The sequence below is a fragment of the Populus nigra genome, chromosome 1 (assembly GCF_951802175.1).
Source record: "Populus nigra chromosome 1, ddPopNigr1.1, whole genome shotgun sequence".
In the NCBI taxonomy this organism is placed as follows: Eukaryota; Viridiplantae; Streptophyta; class Magnoliopsida; order Malpighiales; family Salicaceae; genus Populus; species Populus nigra.
The window spans coordinates 45,446,464-45,467,041 of NC_084852.1; the positions used below are offsets into that span (position 1 = coordinate 45,446,464).

Sequence of the window (20,578 nt, forward strand, 5' to 3'; positions counted from 1 at the left end):
TGAATCTTAATGCTCGGATTTTCCTACTCAACTCCTCCCCGTTTCCCCCCCCCCTTTCTATCTTATTATTAAAGGGACGGTTCATTAATTTAGTCAACATACTATGTAATAAGTACCTAATTTTGGACTTTTATGTTTGGTTACAAAGTATTAGCTAATAATTAATACAGCAAAAATCATGTTTTTTAATGTGTGTTTGGTATTATAGTGCATTGTATTTTTTAAAAGTGATTTTCATTAAAAATACAATAAAATAATTTTTTTAAGATTTTTTTTTATTTTTTGACATCAGCATATCAAAATAATTAAAAATCATTAAAAAAAAATCAATTTAATATTTTTTAAACTGAACACAGTTTTAAATGCAATATCAAACAATTATTTAATAGTTTCTTTAAGTAAAAAAGAAGAAGAAAAAGGCTTAATCTCTCTCCCCCTTATGTTAGAAGTCACAGCAACAAAAAATTGTGTTATGAGAAAGGCTAGCTCCCAGAGACAAATTGCGCATGTGATTAAAAAACAAAATATTTAATTAGGAGTTGATATGGCAAGCTCTAGGTAGCGTAAAACTCTGTTGTTCTCATTCGTAATTCCTAATTAAATCGGCTTGAATGAATGGGGATTTGTGAGAATTTAGCGTAACGAACCATAAATGGGGTCAAGCACAGGGAACTAATTAAGGCTGTTGTTGCTTAACGTATTAATTTGGAACTCTAATTAATTAACTCTAATTGTTTTGAATTTAATTCAATTAGGGGACCTTTCCATCCTGGGGTGTTTTGTAGAATCCTAGTGAGCGTGCGCAAGTGCTGGCCCAATTGCTTGAGTGATTTTGAAGACAACTTACATTCTCTGTCAAGTTATTTTTTTTAAAAAACTAACTCTTTTCACTATGTATACCTCCCTTAATTAGTGCTTAAATGATTAAAAGTAGGGCTTTTTTTTTTCTTTTTTTTTTTCCAGAATTCAGTTAAGCAGAAGTGCCTATTCAACACAGCCCCTTTCCCCACCTTTGTACAGGAGTCATATCTCCATCAAAGGCAAGCAGAATCTGTATACGATATACTAGAAGCTAGCATTAGTAAAACTAATGCCGTGCAAGTACAGGGATACAATGGAAACTTTCCAATAATGTCAGCGTATCAAGGAGTCATGACAAATCCCTAATAGAACCAGTAAATGTTACTCCTAGCAAGAAAAGAAAAAGAAAAAGAAAAAGAAAAAGAATACACCGTGTAGAGTTATTAATCAATATGGTATGCAAAAGTTACGTAATTGTCGAATGAGCTCAAAGTGTAGCACAGTGTAATTAGGCAGATCTTTTGTCCTTCAAGTTGGCTTAGTTTGCCCTTTGGAGCTCCTTAATAAAATCTCTTCTCATCAGGCTTATGAAAAAAAATAAAAAAAAATACAGATCTGTTTATTTTCTTTTCTATTTATTAATATCTCTGATTTTTGTGCCCATGTGTAACTGGCCTTGAGGTCCCTCTATGTGTTTCACACCAGGAACTGATTTTTCTATGTATAATAGATAGCAAGGAGGACGTAACAACCGAGCTGGGGAGCATTGTGATGATTATTTAAGAACACTGCAAGTTAATCACAAGATACGTAGACGTAACTTGAGGGTCGTTCAAGTGTTTCAAGCTTGAAAGTTGACAAAACCAAAACCCAAGGTGAATTAGCATGATTAATTTGCTTATTGCCTGGCAGTCATGATTCATGAAAAGCCCTTTACTTGCGTGGTAAGTGAAGTAAGTTTCCGAGAATATTCAATCAAGAGAGGGTAGTCCTCTTACTCTATCTGTGTCTTTGAAAATAAAGTTTTGCTTACTCCATAGTTATTAATTATTAGCTCATTGTATTTAAAAATATGGTTGTAATTATGTTTTTTTTTAAATTATTATTTTTTAATATTTTTAGATCATTTTAATGTGTTGATATTAAAAATAATTTTTAAAAAATAAAAAAATTATTATTTTAACAAAATATACATAATTGATGGATTATGACAACAAAGAATACATAGTAGGTAAATAATAATAGGTTTTCTAATTTAAACAATAAAGAGAATTTTATTTTTATGTGCCTTTTATTTATTTTTTATTTGACATGATCGATCAGGTAATTGGTGGAAAGGTACTGGTATACACATCGGTACCCTTTCATTTGCGAAAATGAATTTATTAGAGCGTTTAATTAGATTATGTAATTCAATTTCATCGTGGCTAAGACATTGACAGGTTCTGAACACATTCTTTTTCATCATCATAAAAAAGAAAACTAAAACGACAGAGGAGAGCCTGATAATTAGCTGGCTTGATAAATATTTGTTACAAATACAGCCTCATAAATCATTTCATGTGAAGACATGTGTGTGAAATTTCATGCTAAAAAGTAATATAAATTATATTTTATAATTTCATCTAATAATTTAAGTTATTAAATTGAGATAGTTCTTTGATATGATATCAGAGTTTTAATGACCAAGTAATTACGAGTTTGAATCTTATCATTCTTTTTTATTTGATAAAAATCAAATATAAAATAATATAAATTTTTATAAGGAAATGAGTTAAGATAATTCCTTTACATCCCGCCCCTAAATTGGAGAAACTTTTCGGCACCCCCCCCCCCCCCCCCCCCGTCCAAGAACCGGGCTTTAAAATTATAAACTTATGGAATTATTGACATCATTATATAAATACTCTAAAACTCCATTATTTTTAATTACTGATACAATGCCAGGTTGCGTACGTAGCATGCCAGGCGACAGCTGAATTTAGTTCCCAATTTTAAACCCCCCTCCGATGTAACTGGTTCTAGAAGTGCATACTTGGCACTTAAATCTAGCTAGCCTCGACTTAATTTTCCTTAAAAAAACTTTGTATATAATTTTTATTTAAATGACGCTGTCGTCTCACAGATCAACGACGTCAATTAATAGCAAAAAGGACAGGTACTTTGAGACCTAAAAGCGATAATAACAAAAACAAAGCATAGGAAATAAAATAAGAAGAATAATCTCAAACATTTGTCAAATTGCATAAGCAAAGTTGAGAAATCATTATCCAAGAAAAAAAAGTGCAATTAAGAAATTGCCTTCACGGCTCGCATTGTTCCTTGCATATGCATGTATCTTGACGGAAACTACTTGAACGTCATTGCTGCGAGCTCCGTTTAATCTAACACAATATTGCTTTATTTTCTTAGTTGACATTGAATTAATAAACCCAAGAAAATTCCTCGTCTGATAGAGGCATCTTGTAATTAAATGCTTAAAATATGATACTAATTTAGTTTGACCGTGACCGAACATAAATCACCATGATGACAACATATGGCCGTCCAAAACACCGGCATGCTTATGTTCTTGCTCTGAAAATGAAAGGGTTTGGATTGGATGGTTTAGCAAGCCATTGTTGCGTCACTGGACGTATTAAATAAAAAACAAAAACCATGATGTTTGGTCGGTATCTAACCTATAATTAACCCCACTCTTTTCATGGAATATTTTCTTTTTAACTTTTACACACAACACATATATTCTCTGTTCTAAATGAAATCTCACCATCTTCCGAGTAAAGAGATGGTTAATAGTATATTTAAGACTCAATTAAATGTTGGGTCCACTTTTCTTTTCTTTTTTTGTTAAGATTTTGTTGAAAATTATTCTTAAATATAAATATATATTTTAATATAGAATATTAACATGTTTAAGAATTCCTTGCTGGTATAATTTCAAACCCATAACCTCAATCCCTCTTATAAGATTTTTTTTTTCTGGTTTATACAATAATAATTCGAGAAGTTAAAATTTGACTCGAGAGATACTAAAGCTTTTAGAGGAGATTAGATATGGCAGACTTGAGAAGTTCAAAATTTCTCCATCAATTTTATTCCCAGATCCGTATAGGAGTAGGAGTGAGGGTGCTGTTCAGAACATAGGAAAAAAATCAAGTATTCTACCTTGTTTTCTTTTATTCTTCTAGTTTTTTTCTTCCATATCATTTTATTGTCTAAATTTTAGTGTCTTAGATTCTCGAATCATAGAGAGATTGTGAGTTTGATTTTCTAAGTTTATAGAACTTTATTGGTAATATGACCTCTTAAGAAGGTATTATTAGAAACTTGAGAGACTGATTGCATAAAAACTATTTGCACCATGTGACAGATAATTTAGTTTTAAGTACAAAAAAATGAATCATTGACAGCAAATATTTTTTTAATTCCTTTTATCTGTTTTCTTAAGTTTATAAACAAGTACATAATTTTTATTATTCTAATTATTTAGTGCAATAGCTTGTCAACTATATATATATATGTATATATATATACATATACTTTGATTATTTCGCTGTTATATGAATATGCAAGCTTCTTTTACCATGTTCTTATTTTTTTTCATGCAATTTATCTTTGATCTCATCAAATTTAACTAATCATTAAGTGATTTATCCTAGACATAAATCGTGACCGAAGTATCATATAAAATTATTAGATTTCTGGGTATATATGTAAAGAGTTAGATCTCATGTGTTCCTTAATTCCGCTCACCTATTTCAAAATTTGAACCTCCTATGGAGGCTTGGAGCTTGCCCTAGCTTTCTTCTAGAATGGGCCAAATGCAGATACTCTTTAATTTTCATAGATTTTTGATCAGTTAGACATTTTGGCGTGGTGATTAAGGAGTTTAATCGAAAATGTTTCAGAAGCAAGCTAAGCGAAGCTACAATCCTCCACCGGTAAGTTCCTTTGGCAGTAATGCACGGCCTATCCCCTTGTTTGAAACTTAGAAAGTACCCCATTGTTTGAATTTGACATGGCCAAGAAGGAAGTTCTAAGTTTCAACGATTGGAGACTTGTAATTAGGCACGATTGCTTCCTCGTTAAATGGATTATTAATAAACCGAAAGCTCCACTATGCTAATTAAGCATTTATGTTAAAGTAATCACCATATGATAGAATCCCCAATATATAATGTCGATATAAGCTGTATTAAGGGATATTACTTGGTTGGTTTTAGGTGAGGCATACATATCTCAAAGTCATTATATTAATCTTGTTAATTAGGGCTCTATATATGATCATAAGCACATAATTCCATTCGATATGGGCTATTCTGCTGTATCTAACCTGAAGTTTGTCATCATTATTGTTATTGAAAGATAAAGGTTAAGTTATAATATTATTAGCTTTTTAATCGTGACATCCGCTTAATTTCAATCTGTCCTTGTTACAATTAAGATTTAAATGTTTTATTTTAAATTTATTAATATTCATTAGTCATTAGTAGATCTGGCCAAGTCGACCTTTAGGAATTTGGTTACTTGATTTCGTGGCCAAGTAAATGTCTTATGTGTGATAATGTTTTATACTATTTATGATTAGTGCTAGGATGAAGTGTTCAAATGCAAAGCCTATTTATAGGCCTTTTTCTTTATCAATAATAGACATAACTTTACCATTCAATATAGGTTTCTTTTGTTTTTTTTTTCTTAATATTGTATTAGTGGAATCAAAGCCTATTACGGTATCAGATAAAGCAAGGGTAAAAGGGTTTTCAAATAGTGATAGTCCCCAAACAGTACAAACAATGAGAGTTTCTAAAATAGTTAAAAAATAAAAGCAAATATATATATATATATATATATATATATATATATATATATATATATATATATATATTAAAGGAAATGATGGCTTCATATTCCAATTTTGAGCAGGCAACAATTTCCTGTTTTGATAGTCACTATAACTATAAAACTATATTAATGGAGAATTTTCTACGGCCAACAGAATATTGGTTGATTGTTGAATTTGAAATTGGATAACCAACAACAAATGCAGTTTTGTTAAATGCTCAGAAAACAGAGTCCGAAGGGATATACCTAAAATATTTGAAGGTAAAAAATTACCTTTTTCATGCAATTGATTATCCCTTCCTGAAAATAATTCTTGGCAAAGACTTCCAATGACATTTGAGATTCCATGAAGAAAAAATATCAAGGCTTTACTAGAATAAAGTGTGCACAATTTCAAACCTTGAGAATAGATTTTGAGACCTTACAAATGAAGGATGGGGTATCTATCACTAGCTGGACTAAGGAGATAAGCAATAAAATATTATATCATGGTGAGAAGATGAAAGATGTCATCGAGGATTTATCACTTTCTTAAATAAAAAAGAGATCACCAATTCAAAGTTATCAGGATAGTCAAGAAAAACACCTACTATCTTCAAGACATGCACATTCATCAATGAGAATGTAGGTTATTTTTTAAAATAAAAATAATATATCTTTGATATACATTTCTTATCTGCAGATCCCCAATGTAGTTTAAGACTTATATATTCTTCAAATGTTGCCAAAAAAACCTCTCACCAATTTGCCAGGGGTTGATATCAGATCTTCCATTCTCTCGTGCAGTCTCAGACTGTCATATTCTCTATCTGATGCCTAAGGACCTCTCACAAATTCTCTAGGGGTTAACCTTGGATCCTCCATTCTCTAATGCAATCTTGTAGGGACATATTCTTTAGGTTATGCTTAAGAGCCGCTCATCAACTCACCAGGGTTGATCTCGAATCCTTTATTCTCTAATAAAGTCTCAGACTTGCTTATTTTTCAGGTGATGTCTAAGGATCTCTTACCAATTAGCTAGGGATTGATCTCGGATCCCCAATTCTGCAGTGCAGTATTAGATTGACACATTCTTCAGGTAGTGCCAAAGAGCCTCTCAACATTTCACTAGGGATTGATCTTGGATCTCTTACCCCTCTAATGCACTCTAGGACTAGCACAACTCTCTAGTGAGGGGCTCCTATGCTCCATGATAATGTTAGTAAAGTCACATATCTCTTATATTCTAATTTGACCACTTTCTAGTAGGGGGCTCTTAAACCCACATGCCATCAGCATAGGCCTTCCACTCTTATGTGAGATCTTTCTCTAATGGTGAGCTCTTAAGCCCCACACCATTGACTAGGAAGCTATAAGCCTCTCTCTCTAATACGATGTCAGATCGGTACATGGCTTACAAGCCTTGTACTATTCCAAGGAATCACGCTCCTCGAGTTCCTCTCAACCACTTAAAAATTTATCTAAGTACAATCTAACCTTTATGAGTTCCCTCTAGTCTCTTAGAAATTTTTTTAAGTACAGGCTCCCCCGCTAGGTTCCCTAGAGCTTCTAGAAAATTTTTCTAAGTTTGAAGTCCTTTATATTTCACCTCACCCTTAAAGATATTTTTCTAAGTACAGGTTTCTCAATGATTTCCCTCTACATGCTCAGAAATTTCTTCAAACATGGTGCACACCTCTACACACGGGCTTTCCATTAAATAACATTAGTGTTTCCACCCCTCTTTTTATATGAAGAAAAATCAAGGAACTTCTCATTATGGATATTTTTACAAGTCTTTGCGTATCAATATCACAAAGATTTTTTAGGATATTGATAAACTCAAATTTAACTCACCCAAAACAACCTCAAAAAAGCCTAAAAAGGCCCCTATAGACTTAGGCTACCATGCTCGAGCCTAACATACTGCCAAGAGGGACGAACCTAGGTTGTGGCCTCGACCTATGATAGGCATGTTACCAATCATCCCTGGTGTTAGGCATGCACCGCAGCACCCTACAAGCTCAAACGTGGTAGCTTTAGCCCAAATGCTAGGTGTGACATGCCTAACCTTGCTGGGTGGACACGCTAAACACCTCACAGGCTCGAGCTATCATGCATGAGCCCAACATGTTTAGGTAGAGGCATCATGTTTGGGCCTATTTTCCCTTCTAACGGGTTCAAGCAACTCGCTCGAGCCCAACATTTCCTTGGAAATTTTTTCTAGGTCTCCACGTGGATCCTTCAATATTTTATATTGATCCAATACATATTATTTTGAGTAGAATACAACTCAAAAAATCACTAGGGTGAAATAACTCTTCAGTCACTCCTCTACACAAAAAGATAAGACTCACGAGCTATAAATATCCCATGAATCTTTCAAGTTTCAGGTTCACATTCTCCTCATTCTTTATATTTTTAGTACATGTATATATTTTGAGAGTCTATCAAACTAAAATATCATTTCACTTTCTTTCTCTACAAAGATACTTAATTAAACATTTGATAGTCCTTATATTTATCAAATAAGACTTTTTACCGATATCAACTACAAACCACCTTGACTGACCAAGCACCGAGCACTAGTTAGCAGCCTCGTTGGCCAGGAAAAATTGATCTGATTGCTAGAACTAATTGATTATCCAATATATAAGTTTTGTTCCTAAGCTAATTAGATATTTGAGACATCATCACCTGAGAATTTATAAATTTTTAATTTGGTAAAACAAGTGTATAAATATACATATTATAAGGGGGGGAAGAAAATATAAAGGAAAGAATATTAATTACAATATCAGTGTTATAAAATAAAGTCATGAGGAATGGTTGTTTAGTGGTATTTGAGTTTTGTTTTTGACAAATTTAATTATTAGAAAATAATATAAATAATATCTCAGAGTCTCATCTAATAGCTTAAGTTTTGGATTAATTTAGTTCTTTAAAATGATATCATAACTTTATTGACCAATTAATCACGAGTTCGAATATCATTCTTATTATATTTAGTAAAATTAAGCACAATAAATCTATGCAAATTTTAAGTTAAAAAACCTTATTAATTAAATTATTATGAATTTGAGTCTCATTACTCTCGTTCTTTCTATGTGAAATTAATTTGTTCCATGTCCACCATTAAGGTCATGTTTTGGAATGCAGTGCAAACTGCGTTCCCTCAAAATTCAATTTTTTTTGCATGAAATGATTTTTTTATGTATCTTTAGATCGTTTTGATGTGCTAATGTCAAAAATAATTTTTAAAAAATAAAAAAAATATTATTTTAATATATTTCTAAGCAAAAAACACTTTAAACTACCATCGCTATCACAGTCTCAAACAAAGTCTAAGTGTTGGCTTTATATCCAATGGCAAAATTGGAGCAAGAAATACTATGTATATACGTGATCCTCATGGGATGCCATAACTTCTCAAAATTATAGCCTGCCCTGCAAAAGTAAGGCAGAAAACTCCAACTATTAGGTGATGACATATAATGTTTAATTCCTAAAAGCAATTAGGGCTGTTGTCCCCCAAAAACAGAAGATCAATATTTCAGCAATCCCATTCTTAGCAGTATGTGGTAGACTGGGTCTGTAATGGAACTCAACAATTACTCTTTGAAGTTATAGTCTAATGAGCACTAAGAAACCTCCAGCATGTGAAAATGTGATGATGATAGTGTACATAAACTGATAAACTTCATGATAAGTTTTTTTGGGCCAAAAGAGAAGCAAAAAATCCGACACAATAATCGTACTTTTTAGAGGTTCAGCAAAGTTGTTATGGTCATTACAACAACCAAATGTTCCATTATTTAGTACTTTCAGAACATAACTCACTATAGGGATCATCGTTCTTTCTCTCCCTCACAAGTCAATCATGCCATGGACTGCATCTTCGCTTGTTGACTCCGCAACTAAGGTGCAATGAAAGGGACCTGAAAGATGTAATGATCATAGGAAGCTAATTGGCCCTACTTTCTTGTGTCCTGTAAGAAAAAGAAAAAAGAAAAAAAAGAAAGGGATGGAGAGATTTTGTATGTTATAATTTTCAAGGCTACTACATGTTATAATAATTATCTCGGGATATAATTAGCAGATTGTTTTCTAGCTATAATTCCTGCAAGACATAATTACAGTACTAATAGCTAGCACATGCTTGCATGGAAAAGTGGAGTAAGGGATCCAAGGTGTGTTTCCAAGTTATTTTGCTGAATACAATCAAACATGCTTTGATAATGTTGGTGCACCTAAAGCATTTATATGTACTAGGATTGCATATCCATGTTCTAACCACCATTTGCTTCCTTAAAAGTTCTAGATTTTGCTTTGTGGTGGGCGGTGGTGGTCAACCATGTGAAATCCTGGTTTTAAAGTTTGAATAAAAGCACGACATATAGTTTTACTGGCAAGGCTACCAGACGGATCTCCAGGTCGGTGTTTTATTTTGCTCAACAATTTACAGATAATTCGTGGCGTCTTTATGCTAATATTCCTCATCTTTACCATCACATTATCACCCTTATAGAAGTTATATTAACAGTTGCAGCAGATAACTCATTAAAAATCACTCGATCAAAAGTTAAAATTAGGTAAAGGTTGAAAGATTTGGCTACGCGGTGCACCTATGGTGCTTTTTCATCTGAAATGTAGGTTGCACCGCAGGTGTACCGTGTAGCTAAACGGAGCCTAATACAGCGCAACTTAACTCTGCTAAGCCTCAATCCTAAGCCAGTGGCAATTGGCTTATGTATCCACCTCTTCCATTTAATTTTCTTTTGGGCTGAACAACTGTTTTGCAGCTAAGAACCAATGATCGAAACTTCAATGCTGGGAAAAAATGGTATGTGAATCAAATAATTGGTGTTGTCCACTCCGTTTTTTGAACACGAACTTATCAGAAAGGGGAAGATTGTAACTGATATATTGGAAAATTAAATTTCAATATATATAAAGTGGTCATGACCGAAAATGGAACATCCGAGGTGTGTTTTACACATGTTGTCACAAGTGCAAGTTGGTTTACTTTTCTACTTTGGACGTGCAAGGACAAGGCGGTAGAAAAAAGATAAGACTGCGTCTATGTGTGTGGTTGTGGACATGACATTTATCAGCTTCAAAGCTATGATACCAAATGGGTTATGATTTTCTCAGATAAGAAGATAAGAACCAAGTTGTGGCCTCATGTAACTTTCTGTTCGAAAATTAAAAAAAATATATAGTACTAGTATATGTTTTTGTGTGGGGTTCAATGAGACTCGTGAATTGGATTTTTTGTGCCTTTCTTTTTTGTTTTTTATTTTCCTTCTTCTTTTGTGGTAGGAGAAGCTTTTCCATAAGGCCCAAGGAAACCGATTCTGGGGATCACAAACGGCTTCAATGTGATTCATAATGGGCTGAATTATTTCTGGTAAGTTGAGGATTTGGGCCTATAAATCAATGTTCCTCGTCAAACCATAGTCCACAGCTACTACTGTGGTTTGCTGCTAGTTCTATCAACAGAAATTATATGAGCTTGCAGATGGGCCAGGCTATCATACAGTTCTCTAGCAAATGGGCAATTCAGAGAGCTCATTCATAATCCTATTCCACAGATCCTTTATGTGAAGCATCTGCATCGTAGCACCTGTAATCTATTATCAAGTATTGACAGCTTACAGAGACACCATGGGCCCAAATGGCAACTGATTTTTAGATATATCATTTACATGACAGAGAATGTGAGCCACCAATTTCTGATTCATCCAAGTAAGGGGAAGAAGTAGAGGTAGAGATGCTTGATATCAGATTCTGCATGCCACATGGCAATCAAGTAGCCAATTAGACATTATTTCTCCTATCCTTCAAGATAAGCCCCTGCATACATTAACAGATTTGCAACCCACCTCCATATACCATTCAAACACAGCACAAACGCTTCGGAAGAAAATCTTTTGGCCACAAAAATGGCTACTGTTTGTGCTTCTTCTGCCATTGCAGCTGTTTCCATCTCTTCTTCCAGGCAAGTCCTCTCTCAAGTCTCAAATCCCATAAAGACCAACTACATTAATGATGCTATTAACAACTATTAGCTTTGTGACATATGCTAAAACTTTTTTAACGTATGTTAGAAATGATTCAATCCTAGTAAGTTGATCGTGCTACTTCATTCTAGATTGATTCTTAATTACACTTGAATTTTGAACCATAGTTAGACAAGGAAAGATGCCGAAAAATAACGCAAGTTTTCTTTTTTAAGAAAAAAAAAAGTGCTGTGAAGTGAATCACGTAAGAAAATATATTGCAGTTCCCAGAAGACTGGGTTCCTCGTTGGGTCAACAAAGGCTTCTTTTCTTAGTGGGAAGAAATTGAGACTGAAAAAGTACGCAACACCAACTGCAGCTCGATCAGTTACAGTTTGTGTTGCAGCTGACCCTGATAGACCCCTCTGGTTCCCTGGTAGCACCCCTCCTCCATGGCTTGATGGAAGGTCAGTTAAAGACTTGTGCTTTAGCCCCAAACCTCTCCTTCTTTCTTTTCATTAATGAAAACACTCAAGGGCTGTGCTATGCATCCTAAATTTTTGCTAAACTGTTTTCAACTGCAGCCTCCCTGGAGACTTTGGTTTTGATCCTCTAGGTCTTGGTAAGTGAGCTAATTAACCATGAGGTCCTGGCCATTTACTCAATATAACCAATCATGAAATACTTATGCATGTTGTAATTTGTCTGAAACAGGATCTGATCCTGAAACTCTGAGATGGAATGTGCAAGCAGAACTTGTTCACTGCAGATGGGCAATGCTAGGTGCTGCTGGTATTTTCATCCCAGAATTCCTAACAAAGATTGGCATCCTAAACACCCCCTCATGGTACACTGCTGGAGAACTTGAATACTTCACTGACACCACCACACTCTTCATTGTTGAGTTGTTCTTTATTGGCTGGGCTGAAGGGAGGAGATGGGCAGATATTCTCAAGCCAGGGTGTGTTAACACTGATCCTATCTTCCCAAACAACAAGCTCACTGGTACTGATGTTGGTTACCCAGGTGGGCTATGGTTTGACCCACTTGGATGGGGAAGTGGTTCTCCTGAGAAGGTCAAGGAATTGAGGACAAAGGAGATCAAGAATGGAAGATTGGCTATGTTGGCTGTCATGGGTGCTTGGTTCCAACACATTTACACTGGCACTGGTCCTATCGACAACCTCTTTGCTCACCTTGCAGATCCTGGTCATGCCACCGTTTTTTCTGTAAGAGCACCCCTAAAACTTTAAACAATAGTAGTAACATGTAAATAATACAGCAAGAACAAGTGGTTTTAAATTGAGCTAACTATTATAAATGGTATGTTTCAGGCTTTCACCCCCAAGTGAGAAACACTGGCGAACATGCTTGCCTAATCAAGGAAGGAGCTTGAAATATTTGTATTTGTCGATGCAACCTTTGTATCATCACTAGAACTTGTAATGTCTCTGATCGTTATGATTTCTCATAGAGTGCTGTTGCTATGTACAAAAACCACCCATTGAACTTAGATGTCACCGATATATTTGAGCTAGCAACAAAAGTTGCCCAGAAACGCAACCATCATGTACCACATGAAACTTCAGAGCTCGTCATCGAGGCATGGCATTTAACTCTCCATGCGCCAGTAATCCATTTAATACGAGGAAAGTAGATCAACAATCCTGGTAAGATAATGTTTAAATTGATGAGTAACTATAAATTCAAGTAGTTTTGGAGTAAGGTTTATATGTTGAATAATTAATTAATTTTTTAATTTTAATAATTTTATCTATTTTTTTAATTAAGATAGTTGGTGTTTGGTATCTGATACTTTTAAAAAATCTTATTTAATAAATTTGAGAACTTTTCGATACTCATGTAAGTATTTTTTTAGAAAAAAAACCATTATATTTAAAAAAAAACTTTAAAAATAAATATATCATAAATAATAGAGATTCAAAACTTGTATTTGAGAGATATTTTGGTTCATTTTTATAGCTCATGAAATCTATTTTTTTTTTAAGAGAAAGGGTTATAGTATAAACAAAATTATCTTTGATTAATCTAAATAAAATATTTCTAACTTATTAAAGTAAAATATCTATAACTCGTGGTATAATAATCTTGAAGTCTAAGGTTCCTTGGAGTAAACAAAAAATGAATTCAGGATTGAACTAAAAAATAATGACCATTATAGCTCACCGGGCTCATATTTTTTTGGCTAGCAGCTCTTAGCCTTTTACTACTCTATCTTTAGTTATTCTTCTAAAAGAGAGGATATAAAAACAAAAAATTACCGATACATCACAGATGAAATTAAATGCTACGAAAATTAATTACTGAAAACAAAACAGATGCCAAGAAACAGAACACAACATTTAATCGGGGAAATAAATTAAGTTATTTATTCGAGATAGATTTAAATCATTTATTTGTAAAACTATTTTGAAAAAGGCGATGTTTACATTCAAATCTAAGTTTATGTTATATTTATTTTTTGAAATTTATTTTTCAGGAAATCATGTTTTAAATTTTCATGTGTTTGTTTGCTATTAGAAAAATTGGTCAATAAAAAATATTTTTCAGTTAAAGAAAAATTTGGCTCGGTTTCCAAGAAAGTATTTTCCTGAAAAATTTGGACGGAAAACACTTTCTGAAAATTATGAGAAATTTAGAAATGTCATATTATTTGCTGATTATATCAAATTTGGTCCTCAAATTTTTAATTGCTATATATATTTTGTTTTGAATATTTATTTTTCAATTTCATCTCTTAAAATTTAATTTTTATATTAACTTTAGTCCTCATTTTTATAATTTTTATTTGCTTTTTCCTTATAATTTTTTTATTAAAAATTTTTATATATCAAATTTGGTTCTCATTCTTTTGATTGTTATTTATTTTATTTGAAATAATTTATGAAATGTTAATTATTATTATTTTAATTTCTTCATCTTTTATTTTTTTTATTTTTTAGATTTGATCTCTATTATTTTGATTATTATTTATTTTATTTGAGATAATTTATGAAATTATATTTTTTTTTAATTTCATTCTCATTCAACTTTTTAATTTGTAAGATTTGTTCCTCATTATTTTAATAAATTTGAGAAAAATAAAACATTAATAAGTTTTTTTTCAGCTCATTTCCTATTACATAACCAAACACTAGAAAATATTTTCTAACTTATTTTTCATTACACTAACAAACACCGAAAAATAATTCATTTTTTTAAAATTTACTTTTCAAAAAAAACTATCATCAGAAAATAAATAGGTCCTTAATCTCCTCTATCATCCAAAATAAACACTTTCTATGAAATTCCCGGTTCTTATCCTCCGAACCATTCTTCAAATGTTGGAGTACTTTGCTGTAGAAGATTCCATGCAGAAGTATCAAACAAATCCACTAGCTACTCTATGATACAAACATCTCCATGGACAATCTTATTTCAAATAACTTCTGTACGTAACTGCCTTTTTCATTCTATTTTGGAGCGTGTATGGCATTGCAGTCAAAATGTTATTTATTAAAAAAATATTTTTTTAAAATTTAATTATTTTTGTATTTTTAAATTATTTTAATGAACTGATTTAAAAAATATATATTATTTTAATATATTTTTAAATAAAAATATATTTTAAAAAATAACCGTTATTACAATATTAATTACATCTGGCTAACTTGAGAATAAATTACCTCTGGAGAGTCAAATTTATAAAAGCCCTAGTCAATCAAATTTAGATGTCTTAGCTAATTTGACCAACAAAAGTTCTAAACCCTATTTGTTTCATAGAAAGTGGTTTTCTAGAAATTATTTTTCAAATTTTCTCGTGTTTGTTTGTCATTAGAAAAGTTGGTCAACGAAAAACACTTTCCAGTCAAAAAAAATTTAACTTGGTTTTCAGAAAAGTGTTTTTTTTTTATATTTTGGGTGGAAAACACTTTCCAGAAGTTATGAAAAATTTCATCATCTTTCAACTTTTTTATCTGATAGATTTGATATCTATTATTTTGATTATTATTTATTTTATTTGGGATAATTTATGAAATTAAATTTTTTTTCAATTTTTAATTTGTAAGATTTATTTCTTATTATTTTAATAATTTTTTTAAAAAATATTAATAAGTTATTTTCCAGCTCATTTTTTATGATATAACCAAACACTAGAAAATATTTTCTAACTTATTTTTCATAATATTACTCAATAAATTTTTCACTTTTCATAAATTTATTTTCTATAAAACCCACTTTTTAAAATAAATACTTTCTAGGAAACCAACAAATAGTAATTAAAGTGTAATAATAAGAAGCTTTCATTCCCAATTATATCATAGTGATTAATTAATTTGTGACTATCACCGGAAGCGGAGAATAAGTTTGGCTCTTTTGGAACGCTTCCACTTTACTTTTTTTTTTTTTTTCAAGTCATTATTAATGGTTTTTCTTTATTATTTCGGCTTGCTGGAAAGTGATTCTTACGTGCAAGTTCACTACAGTATCCATTTGGATGCCATCTAACAAGCATACAACACTAAGGTAATTTATGCATACCAGCAAAGTTTAAAAACTGTTCTTTAAGAAGCTCTTTCTTTAACTGGGAGAGGGTAGTTTTTTTTTTAATTATTATTGTCATTTTCATGCCTTGACAAAATTTTGCATCGCAGACAAAATCTGTCCATGAATGAGTCATCCACATCAAAACTATCAATAAAAAAAAATTGCAAGTTGCAAACTCTATTAGAATTTAAATAATTTTTATAATGTAATGTGAATAACAAACCTATCTCTCAATCAAAGTAAGGTTTCAAGGGCAGGGTAGAGCTCTTTCACCGATTAGATGTGCCTTGCATGCAGGCCTAAATCAAGTGCTAGTTCATGCCAAATTACAATGAATCAAGTGCTCTTCGACGTTCAGTAAGATGCACCTCAAGAATGATGAAAATACCAGGGTTCAGAAATCTGAAATGGAATCGGCAAGCATCTAAATGATGAAATGTTTGGCAAGATTTTTGCTCTGCAAATACTGGAGCATTGAATTCAGTTATCACCACTGATATCTCACACCCACTAGCACAATATACCCTCAGAACTTTTTTAGTTGTGGAAAGCGCACAACTTGCCTAGCATCCAGTTCATTCACGATACACCACAAAAATGGCTGAGTCGTACTCCAGAAATCATAGCACCATACGACACAGATGGATTTGGTAAAGGCACATTGATCTTCATTCGAAGATTGGTATATATAGACTGGATTTCCTAATATGCAAGCATTCACTGTAAATTCTCAGCCATCTAGAAATAAATCAGAATCCACACACTATTAAGATATTCTCAAACACGCAAAAATTAACCTCGTGTTTTTCTTTTAATCTCTTATCCTATGAGATGCCACTTCACAGAAACATTCCTACACAGTATAAGCTTTAACAATAGAAACTATATGCCTGATAGAGAATCAATACCAAACATCATAAGCAAACAAGAATTCAACTACTTTAAACTTCTCAGTTATCGATTTTTATAAGAATTTCAGTACTCGATGTATTCATCACTGTCATTGCAAGTTACAACCACCTAATCTTCCATCTCATCTCCCTCTCTCCATCCAAGTATCTCTTCAACTTATATTATATTACAATTTAATCTTTTCCAGAGTTTGGGAAAATCCGAAAAAGAAAAGAAGTTTACATAAAAATATGAGAGAGCGCGAGAAATTAATTAATATTCACTACCACAACAGACCCGAAAACAAATCTTTAAGGCGCGAACCGGGTCAAGATGGGCGGTTTGGTGACCTCATAGAGATTTGAACCGGAATAGGCCGACCAGTACCTGTCCCGCCGCAGCTACTACACGCCATGCGACCGGAACCAGAACAAGTCCGGCAACCCACATCTCGGTCTGACCAACGGGAACAAAGACAAGCGACTCGACGCGTGCCGTTGCAAGATGGGCACGTCGGACCAGCCATGGGCTTCTGGCCCATAACCGACTTGACCAGAACCGCCCCGGCTAGCACACTAAGACCCGTTGCCAACTGGGTCAAAACGATCGGTTCCATTATCCTTCAGAGAACAAAAACTAACAAGAAGGGGAGAGAGATACGAGTTATGCAAGAGAAGATAGAAAGTGAGTTTGATTTCTTGTTTGCTTGGATGGTAAATTTTAGTTTGATTTTAAGGAAAGTGGTAGCAGAAATCTACACGTAGACGCGTGAGTGTTTGGTGGTGGCTGGGAGTTGTTTTTTGTAGTGTAGTGAACAATATTTTTATATCATTTTATATTTTGGTGGGCGACGTTGCTTCTTCTTCTTGTCTGGAGTTGATTTTTTCTTGGTGTGTCAGCTTACGATTACATTATTGCTTTTGCTAGTAGACTTCTCCAGATGGACCACGTCTTCTTTCTTCGTTTTTGAGTGTTTCACATTTTACTTGTCACTGCTGTTTGATACCCGGACGGCTGTCCCATCTTTTACCCATGTTCCATGTGTTGATGGCCCTTCATATGCTTTCCTCCTCCTGCACTCAAAAAAAAAAGAAAAACACATGATTTTCTTCCTTTTTATCTGCATTATTGAAAAACTCTTTTTTTTTTCTTGTTCATTCCTATTTAGAAATGTAGTAAAAACATTTTTTTAAAAAACATTATTCTTTGTTTTTATTAACATAGGTATCCGAATCAGCTTATGCGCATCTCGACTAATCCCACAGCTCCAGAAGTTAACGATCATGTAAACCTCCAGTAGTTATTATATTAACAACCACAGGATAAACAAACCCTTTGTCCCAATCTTTTATTTACTTATAAGTATATGAGATAGTATTTTTTTAATTTTAAAATTTATTCTTGATATTAATTGAAAAATAATTAAAAAATTAAAATTTTTTAAGAATAGGAGTGACAAACGGAAGATTTCAACTTCCATAACCGTCATAGTTCTCAAGAAAAAGTAATACTACTAAGCTTTCTTATTATTGGTTAATGATGGCAAAGACTCGACTACTGTATAAAAACAGTTGTCTAAAAGTTGGATAGTTTATTAGCAAATAATTGGTCGTTGCGTACCATCAATTCGCTTCTTTTCAAACCCTAAATATATAGCAATATTGCATTAGTCAATCATTGCTAAATGTTTTTATATTATATCGAGCGCGTGCTTCCGGCTGACTTGGAATTATTATGCACGTACCTTCCAGGCAAAAACAGCGTGTGTGAGCCAAGCCAAGCAATGGGAAGATTACAAGAAACTTTCGGCACGAGTCTTATCAGCAGGATTTGACGTTTGAGGAGTTCTTTGCTCAAAATTACAGAAATAATGAACAATCTGCCCCCGCTAGAGTTAGATACCATTCCAATGGTGTGTGAAGATAGCCATTCACACATGATTACTGGGAACTTGAAGGAGAATAATCTTTGCTGATTTGGTAGAGGACAAGAGTAGCAGATAGAAAAATTAAACCTCTCTTCTTGAAATCATTCCAATTGAATCTTAAATCAAATCTCGCATTTGAGAGAGAGAGAGGGAGAGGGAGAATTTAATACTCTCAAAAAACTTGTCTGATTTTAATGTTGATTCTCGAGGTTCTGATGAACTCTTAGAAATCTTTCTCATCACAGAAATGCGATTCAAGGGTTGCGATTTCAGTATTTTCTTTGTTGGAAAAGATCCTAGCTAGGCACGCCTGTAATGATCAGAAATCAAAGCAGAGAATTAATATGCAACAAAATTAAATTCGCAGGAACAGAAGTCACTAGAACAGTAGGCTAAGCACAATGATGTCAATTAATTCTTGCTATAAACAGCTTCTTCATAGTTCACAGAAAATATGAATTTCATGTGTGGAAGTTCAGTGAATTGAGGTAGGTTTTTGGCTGCCTAACGAAAATAAACCATAAACTCTCTTTTGACTTGAGTTTTACGGTTTTCCCATGTAAGGCTAAATTTTGAGGGTAAAACATGAGGATGAAAGCTTTATTTAGAAAAAAATACAGATCTTTAATTCAAGATATTCCAGAGGCTTTCAATCACCATGAAAACATTCCCTTGCTTCTCCAGCCATGAGCACCACATCACCACTTTGGAGGAACACTGCTAATGGTGGATCATCTCTACTTTCCACCCGAAAGGAAAATAGCCTTGCAGCCCAAACAGAGGGGAAAGAAAGATCGAGCCAGCAACTAACACCTCTTCTTTGGGTTGAAAACGTTGGAGAAAATGATAGAATAAATTAAGAATTCCCAAGATACCTCATGCTTACAATAGGTTTACTCCAATCAGCTTCCATGTCATCCAAGTGTCCACCCGAGTGTATCTCCTGACAGGATACACAAACATTGTTGTGTACATTAGTTCCATTTCCAAGACATTGAATTTTAACTAAAGTAGAAGATTTGTAGCCAGCTATATAAATGCTGAGGATATGTAAAGTGGAAACCCCTGCATGGTTGTTTTGCTGTTTCTGCAGTTTAAACCAGTGAACTTTTAGTCACAATAGCGCAACCTTATCATTGCACTAAGGCCCATAAGCCAATAAATATTAAATAGAAAATGGACCAAAAGAAGATATAAGCAAACTTTCTATTGATAATCACCTGGTGCAAAATAGTTTACTATTGCACCTTCTGGCTGAAATTCTTCTCACAAGGGCATTGCAGGAGCAGCCATTTTCTTAGTCAGCTGACAGAGTTCATCAGGGATCTTGTTATGTGGAAGAGATAGTTTGTAGTAAGGCTGCGCCACAAAAAAAACACATATAAATTCATTTCAAGTTGCATACCTTCTAAAAGAAATGCTGCGTTGATACATTTCAAGTGTTACAGAAATCATCCTCTAAAAGATGATGATGACAAATAAACTAAAATACAAAAGGAGTGGCTTGGATCTCTAGTCACGTAAGGTGGCTTGATATGGATTTGAGCAGCAATGTTTAAGTGGTTAAAGACTATCTTCTTACATG

General features: G+C 33.2%; 2 protein-coding genes across 2 annotated transcripts; one reads left to right on the forward strand and one right to left on the reverse strand.

Moving 5' to 3' along the window:
* Positions 1-11,465: 11,465 nt before the first annotated feature.
* LOC133680830 (chlorophyll a-b binding protein 7, chloroplastic) lies at positions 11,466-13,185 on the forward strand. The gene is made up of 5 exons (XM_062103835.1): positions 11,466-11,626; positions 11,912-12,094; positions 12,212-12,249; positions 12,342-12,856; positions 12,962-13,185. The coding sequence occupies exons 1-5, from the start codon at positions 11,571-11,573 to the stop codon at positions 12,977-12,979; spliced, it is 810 nt and encodes a 269-aa protein (XP_061959819.1). The 5' UTR covers positions 11,466-11,570; the 3' UTR covers positions 12,980-13,185.
* Positions 13,186-17,112: 3,927 nt separating this feature from the next.
* On the reverse strand, positions 17,113-17,981 carry LOC133699786 (uncharacterized). Its single transcript, XM_062123250.1, has one exon. It carries the CDS (start codon positions 17,680-17,682, stop codon positions 17,395-17,397), a length of 288 nt encoding a protein of 95 aa, XP_061979234.1. The 5' UTR covers positions 17,683-17,981; the 3' UTR covers positions 17,113-17,394.
* Between the last annotated feature and the right edge of the window lie 2,597 nt (positions 17,982-20,578).

What these genes read in the sequence shown, in the direction of transcription:
- LOC133680830 (XM_062103835.1), top strand. Translation starts at nt 11,571, where the DNA reads ATGGCTACTGTTTGTGCTTCTTCTGCCATTGCAGCTGTTTCCATCTCT. An exon ending in GTTTCCATCTCTTCTTCCAG is followed by an intron (nt 11,627 to 11,911) that starts GCAAGTCCTCTC and finishes AATATATTGCAG; the next exon opens with TTCCCAGAAGACTGGGTTCC. An exon ending in TTTTGATCCTCTAGGTCTTG is followed by an intron (nt 12,250 to 12,341) that starts GTAAGTGAGCTA and finishes TGTCTGAAACAG; the next exon opens with GATCTGATCCTGAAACTCTG.
- LOC133699786 (XM_062123250.1), bottom strand. Translation starts at nt 17,682, where the DNA reads ATGGAACCGATCGTTTTGACCCAGTTGGCAACGGGTCTTAGTGTGCTA.